General features: G+C 39.4%; 1 protein-coding gene across 1 annotated transcript in view; it reads right to left on the bottom strand.

The window, feature by feature from the left end:
• Positions 1–12,876, bottom strand: part of DNAH8 (dynein axonemal heavy chain 8) — a 343,843-nt gene that overhangs the window by 170,648 nt on the left and 160,319 nt on the right. Inside the window, exons 42-45 of the mRNA XM_081246835.1 lie at positions 11,525–11,749; positions 8,236–8,408; positions 6,009–6,187; positions 486–673 (exon numbers count right to left, since the gene is read on the bottom strand). Of these exons, the coding sequence (XP_081102961.1) occupies positions 486–673; positions 6,009–6,187; positions 8,236–8,408; positions 11,525–11,749 (765 nt within the window). The remainder of the gene's footprint in view (positions 1–485; positions 674–6,008; positions 6,188–8,235; positions 8,409–11,524; positions 11,750–12,876) is intronic.

Below are 12,876 nucleotides of genomic sequence, written 5' to 3'. Positions count from 1 at the left end.
AGGAATAAACCTGACCAAGGAGGTGAAAAGAATGAAATAATGCCGTTTGCAGCAACATGGATGGGCTTAGAGATTATCATACTAAGTGAAGTAAATCAGACAGAGAAAGACAAATATCATATGATATCACTTATATGTGGAATCTAAAATATGATACAAATGAACTTATTTACAAAACAAAAACAGACTCACACAGACATAGAAAATAAATTTATGGTTACCAAAGGGGAAAGGGGGTGGGGGAGGGATAAATTAGGAGTTTGGGATTAGAGATACAAACTACTGTATATAAAATAGATAAAAACAAGGTCTTAGTATATCATAGGGAACTATATTCAATATCTTATAATAAGCTATAATGGAAAAGAATATGAAAAAGAATATCTTTGAATCACTTTGCTGTACACCAGAAAGTAATACAACATTGTAAATCAACTATACTACTTCAATAAAAAATTTTAAAATATATAAACCTATGTTCTCACCATTGTTAAGAAGATTCCAAATTCTGGATTTAAATCAACACAATCACCATCAGAAAAAATGAACTGTTTTTTTCTCTCTTTTCTTGCTGTCAAAACAATGTAAATTTGTTGGGCTGCCACTGATAATACAGGCAATTCAATTCTGTTAAACTCATCAAAACAGCCCCAAGAACCTGACTGTGCAAGACCTGGTATGAAAAACAGTTAATCTGATAAGTTTTACTTTGTAATATATCTTCTTGATGGCAATCATTTCTCCAAAGCACTCTCAAACAATTTTATATTGAAATACAATTTATGTAAATTTCATACCTGGCTGTTTACAAAGACTTAGTTAATTCCAGTGATATACAAAGGTTTAATTATTTGTACCTCATCACCAAAACAATGAAAATAGTACACTGCCAAAATGAAAGTATAGACACATCATTACACCAGGGATGCTGAAGGGTGACAAAAATTTGATTCCGTCTTGATGTGCCACCTCCAGTGGGGATGGGGGTGAAGCGGCCATAATATTGCGGGAAATTAACAAAATAACGGATGCCCCTTCTGGGTCAGATCACTCTGTTCCTTTCTTGTTGCAATGAGAGAAATGCCAGGAAACTAGGTGAGACAGTGAATGGTCAAAAGGATGTTTATTTATTTCTTACAAAACCCAGCACGAAGGAAGACCTGGATATTGAGAACATTGCTCCTGTCTATTCTCTAAGGATGAAAACCTTCATTATTTTCAACTGCATGAAATGCTCTTCTTTCTTTTATTATTGCTTCCCCCCACCTACCCCCCCACACACTTTTTCTTCTCTCTCCTTTGGGAATTTCCATTATGTGGATATTGGAACTTATATACCTACCCCTATGGCCCTTACACTTTTCTTTCAAACTTTCCATTTCTTTTTGCAATACACTCTCTTGGCTAGATATTCCAACTCAACAGCGGTTTTTTGTTTTTATTTTTTCTCAATTTTTATTTTCAAGTTCTGATTATTCCAATTGTTATTCTTTTCATAGCAGCTTATTTTTTCTTTAGTTGGTTGTATGTGGTAAATTCTTGAATCTCTCTAAAGCCATTAATTTTAGTTACTTTTGCATTTTCTTTGGTTTCCTCTATTAATCAGTTAAGTGGTCAGTAGGTCTCCTTGCTGTTTGTGAGTGCCTCCTTAATGCCTTCAAATATTTTATGATACTTGGTTATCTCTTCATGTGTGTGTATTTCCTCATTCCAAATGCAAATTCCTGTTTGCAGGATGCATGGCTGCCTCTGGTGATTTGGGGGAAGGGATGAGAGAGGCAGGAGAGCTTACCCTCTGGGTCTGGAGCATGAGGTCTGACCTGGTGCAGTGCTTGCCTCTCTGGCACAAGCCTCCACCTGGCACTGATCTTTGTCAGGACTCCCACTTCAGACCTTTTACATGGAGGAAAACTACTGGAGATAGCCACTTTCTTTTCTTTTTCTCTGCTTTCTGCTATAGTTTTGGCATTCTTGGATTTACCTGGTGCTCTAGTCTGCTTCTCTCAACCATCTTCAACCCTTAAGCCAGGAGTGATCCACAGAAGAACTTTCTCTTTGATTAAAAAGTGATTCTTTGGGTTTAATTTTTTTTTAAGGACAGGCAATTATAATGAATAATATAATGAATACCCATGTACCCACCTATCAAATCTTAACAATTTTGCTTCAGATTTCATCCTAAAGAATAAAATATTAGAACTACGGTTCAAGTCCACGTATGTCTCTCTTGGATCCACACTCCCTCCTTCTACAGAGGTTAACTTCTACCCTGAATTTGATGTCAATGGTTCCTATGCATGTTTTTAAACTACTGCTCCTATGCGTGTATTCACAAATGCTACGTACTTTGCTCGTTCAAAATTTGTTGTGTATGTATCTATTTTTCTATATATCTATAAAATACTGTACATATACAGTATAAATACATACAGTATATAATCAAATTAATAAATTTGATTTATTTGCTGTTCTCTGAAACAGTGCTACCAACTTACACACAAAGAAGAAGTACCAAGGGTTAGTTTCTACACACCCTTACCAACAGTGGTTTGTCAGACTTGTTGATTCTTACCAATTGGCAAGAGTGAGAATGCTATCCCATTATTGTTTTGCATTTATTAATGATTTGAAGAAAATCCTTCTTTCTGTTTCTTTCTTTCTTTTTTTTTTTTTTTGGTCACGCCATGCGGCATGAGGGATCTTAGTTCCCCGACCAGGGATTGAATTGAACCCCTGCCCCCTGCAATGCAAGCGCAGAGCCTTAACCACTGGACCTCCAGGGAAGTCCGAAGAAAATCTTTCTTAATGCTGGATATCAATCTTTTGTCAGCTATACAGGTTAAAATATCTTCCCTCAGTCTGTAGCTTATTTTTTTTCCTTCTTAGAGATGTATCACAAAAGACTGTAAAATTATATATATATATATGTATATATACACACACACGCACAACTGACCCTTGAACAACGCAGGGGTTAGGGGCATGGACATTCCACACAGTCAAAAATTGATATATAACTTTGCAGTCAGCCCTCCCAGATCCACAGTTCCACATCTAGGTATTCAACCAACCTGAGATCGTGTAGTACTGTAGTATGTATTTAGTTTAAAAAAATCTGTGTAGGGCTTCCCTGGTGGCACAGTGGTTAAGAATACGCCTGCCAGTGCAGGGCATGCGGGTTCGAGCCCTGGCCCAGGAAAATCCCACATGCCACAGACTAAGCCCGTGTGCCACAACTACTGACCCCGAGGGCCACAACTACTGACCCCGAGGGCCGCAACTACTGAAGCCCGCGTGCCTAGAGCCCGTGCTCCACAAGAGAAGCCACCCAATGAGAAGCCCGCACACTGCAAGGAAAAGTAGCCTCGCCGCAACTAGAGAAAAGCCCGCGCACAGCAACAAAGACTCAGGGCAGCCAAAAAGTCAATAAATTAATTAATTAAAAAAAAATTTCTGTATAAGTGGAACTGCTCAGTTCAAATCTGAACTGTACAATGTATATATATCCAACAGGCAAGTAACTAAAGATAAGAGCTGGATGAGCAATCCCATGGTATCTATTACAGGGATATTCTCTTACCCTGTTTAAATGTATCAATCTTTTCTCTGTAGTTTGTAATTTTTGTATAAAAAGTCCCTTTCTACCCTGAGAACAAAGATATTTGCCTTTATTACCTTCTAAAAGCCATATATGTTTTGCCTACCACATTTAAGTGTTTAATCCCCAGAACTGATTTTTATACATGTTATAGGGATCCAATTTTTATATATGTAGGGATCCAATTTCCCTTGTTAAATATTAATCATCTATGTACCAGAATGACTTATTGCAAAGCTAATCTCTTCATCACTGGTTTTCAATACCACCTTTTCCATATGTCAAGTGTCCCTGGCCTATTTCTGCATTCTCTACCATATTCCACTGGTCTATTTATCAACCCCTACACAAATACCACACTCCATTAATTATGTGCTAAATGATATCTTTCTGAAATTTTCATTTTCTTTTTTTTTGTGCGTGGTTAATTAAAATAAAATTTATTTTGTGTGTTGACTTCATATTCAAGTGAACTTGCTAAATTCTACTTTCTATAGTTTTGTTGAATTTTCTTTACTGTCTACCATATCATTTGTAAATAACTATATTTTATATTTATTTATTTCCAGTCTTCGTATTTTTGTTGTCGCTATTGTTGTTGTTCCTTACTGCAACTGGGCAGGATACAGAATACAGTGATAAGTAGAACTAACAGTAATGGAAATCCTCATCTTATATCTCATCTCAAAGAAAATGCTTTCAAATTTTCGACAGTATGATGTTTGCTGGGGTTGCCCTTTATCAAGTGACCTATGTGGATGGATATCTGGGGAAGAATCTAAGGAACAGCAATCATATGGAGGAGGGAGTGTACTTCAGGATGTTTGGGAAACATCACAAAGGTCAAAGTGGCTGTAGTAGAGAGAGTGAGGGGATAGTATCAGGAAATGAGGTCAGAAGGTCACAGCCATGCAATGGGGAAGGAGCAGGTGTGACTGTATAAAACAATACAGGACCATCATAAGGATTTCGGCTCTTACTCTCAGTGAGGCCAGTGCCCAGCTTTCAGCAGAAGAGTGTCATGATCTGACTTACAATTGGAAGGAACCAGTTTTGAGATTAGAATGGAGAGCACAAGGGTAAACTCAGGGAGACCAGTTAGGAGGCTTATTGGAGTAGCACTGGTGAGAGATGATGATTGGCATGAACTAGGAATGATAGCAGCGGGGATAATAGAAGGTGGCTGGTGTTGGATGTATTTTGAAGGTAGAGTTAATAGTGTTTGCTGACAGTTGGACGTGAGTATGAGGGAAAGAGAGCTGTAAAGAATAAGTCAAAGATTTGTGTGTAAGTATCTGGAAGAATGGAGTGGGTGTTTAGTGTGTCAGGAAAGGCTGAGGAAGAAGTAGATACAGGGAGGGAAGACCAGGAGTTTGGTTTTGGATACAGTGAATCTGGACCTGTTAGATATTTAAGTGGTGATGTCAAGGAGTAGATATCAGTTGTATTATGTGAATCCAGAGTTTCAAAGGTAAGTCTGAGCTAAAGATGTAAATTTGATCATTTAGATAGTATTTAAAGTTTGGGTCTACATGCGATCACCGAAAGAAGACCACAGAGCACTGAGTTCTAAGACTGAAGTGCTCTCTAATCTTTTTTCTTTGTCCATCTGAAACCATCTATCTTTCCAGATATTCTCAAAATTTCCCATCTTGTGGTGCACCCCCTTCTTTTTTTTTTTTTTTTTTTTGTGCAGTACGCAGGCCTCTCACTGTTGTGGCCTCTCCGGTTGCGGAGCACAGGCTCCGGATGCGCAGGCTCAGTGGCCATGGATCATGGGTCCAGCCGCTCCGCAGCATGTGGGATCTTCCCGGACCGGGGCACGAACCCGTGTCCCCTGCATCGGCAGGCAGACTCTCAACCACTGTGCCACCAGGGAAGCCCCCCCACTTCTTGTTTTCTAGCGTTACCATCCTTTAAAAAAATTTTTCCGGAATTCCCTGGTGGTCCAGTGGTTAGGATTCCATGCTCTCACTGCAGAGGGACCGGGTTCGATCCCTGGTAGGGGAACTAAAATCCCATAAGCCACACAGCGTGGCCAAAAATAAGTAGATAAATAAATAATAAAAATCTTTCATTTCAATGGGATTTAATGCAGGAAGGGAAGTCACATGTGTAATCAGTTTGCTATCCTGATCTTATCTCCTCCACCATTGTTTCAGGCAGTAATAGATTCCATTTTCATCATCTAATACACATTCAACTCATGGACTGTAATGCCAGCAATAATACTGAACAATATTAAATTGATGATATCCTGCCATTCTGACCCAGAAAAATGGCAATATCATATGCATCAACCTATATTAATTTTGGTTATGTGGGATACTACCATTTTAGACTTCTATCAGAAAATAACATTTAATTGCAATAAAAATAAATTCACCAAAAATAAGTGTTTGACACTTGCCTTTAAAAATCCTTCCTAGCCCCCTGAAATCCATTTGATCTGAGCAGTTAAACACGACCACATATTTTCCCAAGCATCTTCCCATGTCTTTCGTAGTTTCTGTTTTGCCAGTGCCCGCAGGTCCTGCTGGAGCCCCTCCCATGTTCATTCCCAAAGCCTGTGCCAAAGTGATATAGCATCTGCGAAAGTGAATGAGATAAAGCATTGTGAATATGGGATAACACATGTTACAGTAAAGCACAAGCAAAAGTCCAGTGTGATTGGAATGAGCCTGTTTGTTTTAGAATTTGAGCAGCCCACATAAGAGACAGGCAACCAAACAAGGCTGGAGTATCTGATATTCATTAGAAGTAATACAGTGTTTGCAAAATCACTCAACTCTGACGTAAAAAACCTGCAGGCCTTCCTTCCATTGTGGTCATGATAAACCCTAAGTCAGAGAACCAAATAAGCAGCAGTGTACTGGCAGATGTTTAACAATGGGCTCTCCAGGAACAAAAATAAATCTGATTTTTTTTTTTGGCCATGCCACATGGCATGTGGGATTCTAGTTCCCTGACCAGGGATCGAACCCGTGCCCTCTGCAGTGGAAGCATGGAGTCCTACCACTGTACCGCCAGGGAATTCCCTAAATCTGATTTTTATGTCTGCTGATTTCTGTGGCATAAATACTTCCACCATGGCTGATAACAAGCTACCAATGTGATAGCACAAAACTGGGAAGAGATGCATGACGTTGGCTCTTGCAAGCTGGTACAAGCCAGCTCCAGCACACCATTGCAAGTAAATCGTTTTACTATGAAATGTTTCGCTCATTTAGACACATGTAAAGAACAATATAATCTGGGCTTCCCTGGTGGCGCAGTGGTTGGGAGTCCACCTGCCAATGCAGGGGACACAGGTTCGTGTTCTGGTCCGGGAGGATCCCACATGCTGCTGAGTGGCTGGGCCCGTGAGCCATGGCCACTGAGCCTGAGTATCCGGAGCCTGTGCTCCACAACGGGAGAGGCCACAACAGTGAGAGGCCCGCGTACCGCAAAAAAAAAAAAAAAAGAACAATATAATGAATCTCCTTGTATCCCTAATCCAGCTTCAGTTATATTTACTTCAGATCTAAGCAAACTTAGTAAAGCTTCGTAAGACATGAAGCTTTATATGTAAACATCGATTGAAGGGAAAACACCCTGAAAAATTTACGCTTCGATGGGACTGGGCATATAAAGGGAGGTTGGATGAGTCTAGAGGAGGTTGAAGATATAATTTGGTTGTATCACAATTTTACCTGGAGGCAGCCCTATTTAAAGTAACAGCAGAATTCATTGTTCTATGACCCAATTTAAGTCAATTCTACAAACGTGTATTGTCTTCTATGCACAGCATATGGAACCAGGTAATTGCGGGACATATAAAGATGAAAAAACCCAGCTCTTGTCTAGTGTCTTATATTGGAAAGAATGGTGAGGGGATCTGCCGTTGACTTATTATTCAGACCTGGCCAAGAAACATCACTTTAGGTATTAATTTCCACATTTGAAAAAACAGGAGACTAAACTAGACCACCTCCAAGGTCCTTTCCTTCTTTGCAATTCTAATGACCCCCTTTATGGTTCTAGAGACATTTGTCCATCTTGCAATCTAAACTTCATTACTAAATTACTCTTAGTCAACAACCAAGAGTGCTTTTATTCTTTTATCTTTTTCTATTTCATAAAAATGTAATGTGTATGTGCATTTAACTAACAAGGATGGTTGTTTCACTGTTAGACTTTGATGAGCTAGCACGGACCCCACATGACAGCAATGCTTTTGTTAACATTTCAAATGCAATTTTTTTAAATTAATTAATTTATTTATGGTTGCCTTGGCTCTTCGTTGCTGTGCGCAGGCTTTCTCTAGTTGCGGCGAGTGGGGGCTACTCTTTGTTGTGCGCGGGCTTCTTATTGCGGTGGCTTCTCTTGTTGCACAGCATGGGCTCTACGTGAGCGGGCTTCAGTAATTGTGGCTCGCGGGCTCTAGAGCGCAGGATCAGTAGTTGTGGTGCACAGGCTTAACTGCTCCGTGGCATGTGGGATCTTCCCGGACCAAGGCTCAAACCCGTGTCCCCTGCATTGGCAGGCAGATTCTTAACCACTGTGCCACCAGGGAAGTCCCTCAAATGCAATTTTAAAACAATTTTAAGCACATGACTTAATTACAAAAATGGAATAATAAAAATGGAGTTTCCTACCTATCTGTTAATGGAGTGATAACAAGACGATCAGTGCATCCCAGAAATTCATTCTGGTAAATAAAATCAACATCTGTAATAGACACCACTGTTTGATCCAAATCTTCTTTAAAGTAAAATCTACTCTGTTTTAGCCATTCAAAATCAGTAACTGATTTGATATGCATTTTTACCTTAAAAACATGAAATACAAAGAGATTAGTACTGCGTTGCAGTAGCATAAAACACAAGCATATGGGCAGTTTTTATTCACTCATTCACGAATTGATTCTCATTCATTTAACATATATTTACTGAGTCCCTCCTTGGGCCTGACACTGTGATGGGTGAGCAAAGACAGACATGGTTCCTGCCTTCTGGAGCTGACAGAAGAGGATAAAAGACAATAGTTGTAAAAGTAATTGCAATAAAGTAGGAAAAGAAATGCAGGGTAATGAAATTATGTAGCAAGAAGACCTCACCTAGTGTAGAAGGCCTGAGGGGGATACTTGGAGAAAGAAACATCTAAACTAAACCCTGCAAAAATAGTAGGAATTAGCCAGGGAAATAAAACAGAAGGGGTGATGGAGGTGTGGGAGGGCAAAACATTCTAGATGAAGACCCAGAAGATCTGACTGGCATGTTCAAGAAACTGAAAGAAGTTCAGTACAGCTGAGGCATCCAGGACTCTGGAGAAAGAGTGAGAGCTGAGGTTTCACAGGGCAGAGGAAAGAGGTTGGGCATTGTTCTCATGGCAATGGGAAGCCATGAGAAATGGGAAGGGATTAAGCAGAGAAATGCATGGTCATATATGCACACATGACTTCTTGCACCAGCATTGTGACCAAACCAATCAATCTGCCCAGTCATCAGCTTATACCCATGGGGCAAGAAGTACTGGGCTCCCACCACCATGGATGCAAGAGATAGAAACCAGGTGAGCATGTTTAGGAACAACATCCCACCACCACCACATTCTACAGTGCTTCACGACTTTGCATCAGCAAACCTGGAGAAACCCCAGTCCTGCCCACTCAGGGGAACCAACATAGGAAGTGGCAAGTGGTCCCCTTCACTGCTCCGCAACCCAGGGCCCACTTCCAGGTCATTCAACACTAAAAAATGGACTCTGGCAACTGTACAATGCTCAGTTCTCCATCTAATCAAGTCTTCATGCTATTTACCATCTTGCATTTTGTTGTTGTTTCATTGTTTATGATCTTGCTTCCCCCTCCAGTTAAGAATTCCTATCTTCCCTCTTAAAATGCAGTTTGTATTCATCAGCTTAAAAGAGCTGCTTTCAGGTAACATAGTCCAGTATCACCCCCAGGGACTCTGTTTTCTAACACAGGACCCTCAGCCATGGAGATGCGGTCAGCTAGCTACTTTCAACAATCCAATAAGATGGTAAAGAAGGGGTGGAGGAGGAAGAAGTAAAGAAGAATAGCTAATATTTACTGAGTTGTTACTGTACATCAGTCTATTCTAAGCATTATACATGGGAAAATAAAATGAATATATGCTGGCCATGAGATCTCATTTTACTTAGAATGCAAACTGACCATGAGTTCAGTAGCAATTAAGACAAAAAGAAAACAGTTTCATAGTCTTAATTGTGTGTATATTTTCTTTTAAAAAATCCATTCTGTACAGAAAGTAAAGATGTGCTGAACATTTTGATTTTAAAAAGAAATTTCTTCCATGAGATGTCAGCTTTAAGAGTCAGTGAGAGATGTATAGATATCCTCAATAGTACATTCATAGCAGGTATAATAATGGATTCCATATGAACGTTTCTTGAAGTGGACTTCAAGGAAAGCCAAAGTATAATGGTAATTGCAATTCAGTGAAAGCAAATCTGTAGAAGGCCAAAACAATATGGTCTAAGTATGCGGCTTTTTGATGGTTAGCTTGAACCAGAGAAATCCAAGAACAGTGTTTCCAGAACTTTAATACACATATGAATCACCTGGAAATCATACTGAAATGCAGATTATGGTTCAGTAGGTCTGGTGGGGAGGCTGAAGATTCTGCTTTTCTAACAAGCTCCTAGGTGAGGCCCAATGCAACTGACTGTCATACAACACTTTGAGAAAGAAGGATCTAGATTACAGGGGAATAGACAGACTACATGTCCTTCAATCTTCAATAAATACAACTTATGTGATCAGAATTTTTGATACAAATTTGAAACAGGTAGCCTGGGATCATAGTCTCTAAAAAAGCACCCCAAGTTGCATGAATTATGTGTCTCTGATGAAGGAAAAAGATGCCTAAAAGATAGATAAAATCAAACAGAATAAAGCAGTGGTAGTTAAAGACAAAACTAGTCAAATGGTGCAATATCAAAGCCACCTGGGGCCCCTACCCCATAATAGATAACTACTGCTCAAGACCACTGGTTAGGGTTCTATTTCCAAAGAGAATTCAAATATCATCCCTCTTACTCCCACCCTGCAGAACTTTGCCCAAAGCAAGCCCATGATGCCCTGTTGGACACTATCAATTGAACAGCCATGAGAGTTCCCTGAAGCTTGGTTCTATTCAATCTGGACTTCTTTCACAGTTGGCTCATCTATTGGAAGAGGTAATCTAGAAGACATGACCCACGAGCTGGATGGACGCAGGCAATTGGAGGCTCCTCATCCCCTTCCCTGTCCTTGGAATGGGCATTCTGCCCACTGTTCCCACAGTGGGGCTGTTTTCAAGGACGCAGCCTTGAGAGAGCAATGTGTTGTCAAGACCATCTGGATGGTATATGCGACAGTTAAGGCCTCTATATAAACTTAGAAAATTTTGGCAGACAAATGCAGAGATCTACTCTGCTTGTGGCTGCCCAAGACAAGCCTCATGAGTAAACTTCCTGGCTTATTAAAACTTCCACCTACCAACCTGGAGTAACATGCCTCTCTCTTCAGGCTCTCCTTGCCCTCTCTGTACAGGGGCCAAGTTATGAACTAACATTATCGTAACTCATGACGAAGCCCACCTAAATTATATCACATCCCTGGTTATTGGTTTAATGAAACAATTAGTTCAAATCACATCAGTTGATTCCAGACTTTCAGAATGCCAATGGTAAATATACACATATGATTGTTAAAACTTCCAAATATAGATACTTGTAGACAGTGTATAGTTGTCTACAGCTATACAACTATACTGGATAGTTGTAAAAAAGGACCAAGCAGATGGAAGGTTCATATAAGTTAAGAAATACATATAATACTTAACTGTTCATTATTAGAAGCACTAACTTATTAATTAGTATACTAAATTATTTTAAATTAAGAAAAAAATGATACTTTACCAAGTCATCAAAAATATCTCTCTGATGCACATGGATGGTAATTAGAGTTTCAAATTTTACTCTATCAAACTTGCTTAGGTCATGTGTTGTCTGACCAATTAGAGTATTTAGAATATCCAAAAATTTCTGATTGGTCACTTGCATGATTTTCCTGTCATCTTTTGCATTATTTAAAGCCTCTTCTGAATCATGTGTCCACAACATCTGAAGTCCCAGAAGCCCAACCTACAAAACCAGAAGACAAATAAATTTACCAAATATTTAAAGCACATCTGCAATAAAATTTAGTGGTCACTTAGTCACATAAAGGTGAACAGTCTTACTGATTTTAAACTAAAAAAGGGACATGAATTTCTCTACTCTCAAAGTATAAAAACATTTAAAGTTCAAACTATTGATTATTTAATTATTTCAATGTTGATAGATAAATAACAATTTGAACAATTGCTATGATTTATGGAATTATATGTGCATTAATGGAAGATGCTTGGGAAATTTTTCTACAGAGGGCCTGAGACCCATATACCTTTATATAGTGGTTTTTCTTTCTCAAGAAAAGAAATGGAATTAATAGACTACTGTGTATTTTTCTTCAGCAGCATTTTGCAAAGGTTTCTTTGCATCTTCTAAAAAGGATATGCTGCCTCTTTTCTTAATTTCACACTCTCTCTAATATCCATATCTGTATCTACTTCTCTGTCTATATATTTATCTACAAGAGAGAGAGACAGAAAGTGACAAGGGGAAAAGCTTGTCCTTTGTCTCCTGAAGGCATAAGGAAACTGTGAGTGGACTGTCACCTTACCTACAATTTCTGCTGCAGAAAAGGAAATAAAAGTGGTCAGAACATGCTCTACCCTCACCCCCTCACTGCAACAATTGTCCCTTTGGGAGCTTTTGTTCATCCCCAGAGTCAAGCAACAGATCCAAGATCATTTGGACCAAGAAGGAATTCCACATCTGGTAGGGGAAGGAAAGTGTGTGAGGGAATGTAGGTACTGCAGGCATGGCATTCGATGTAGGTAAAGCAGGAATAAAACCCTTTCCTTATCCCTGCTTCCTTTGGAACTTCAATAATTTTCCTGCTAGAGTAGTGGCCAATCCTGGGGTCTGCAGGTAAAGATACATGAAGCACCTGACTGAGAGGAGTAATGGGATGTAGAGGAAATAGCTGCTGTCAGGAAGCTCCCAAGAGCAAGCAGATTCTCTTTGCACAAAGCAAAGAGAAACAATACAGAAACAGTAGTGTAAGGCTTTCTTGATTTAAAGACAAAACAGACTTGCAGACCCTGCAAAATCACTACATAGAGGTACATTCTAAAAACTGTTCTTTAAAATGATAACTATCCTGA

Source organism: Mesoplodon bidens (genome assembly GCF_964165515.1).
Source record: "Mesoplodon bidens genome assembly, chromosome: 10".
NCBI lineage: Eukaryota > Metazoa > Chordata > Mammalia > Artiodactyla > Ziphiidae > Mesoplodon > Mesoplodon bidens.
This window is presented reverse-complemented; position numbering and strand designations above follow the sequence as displayed.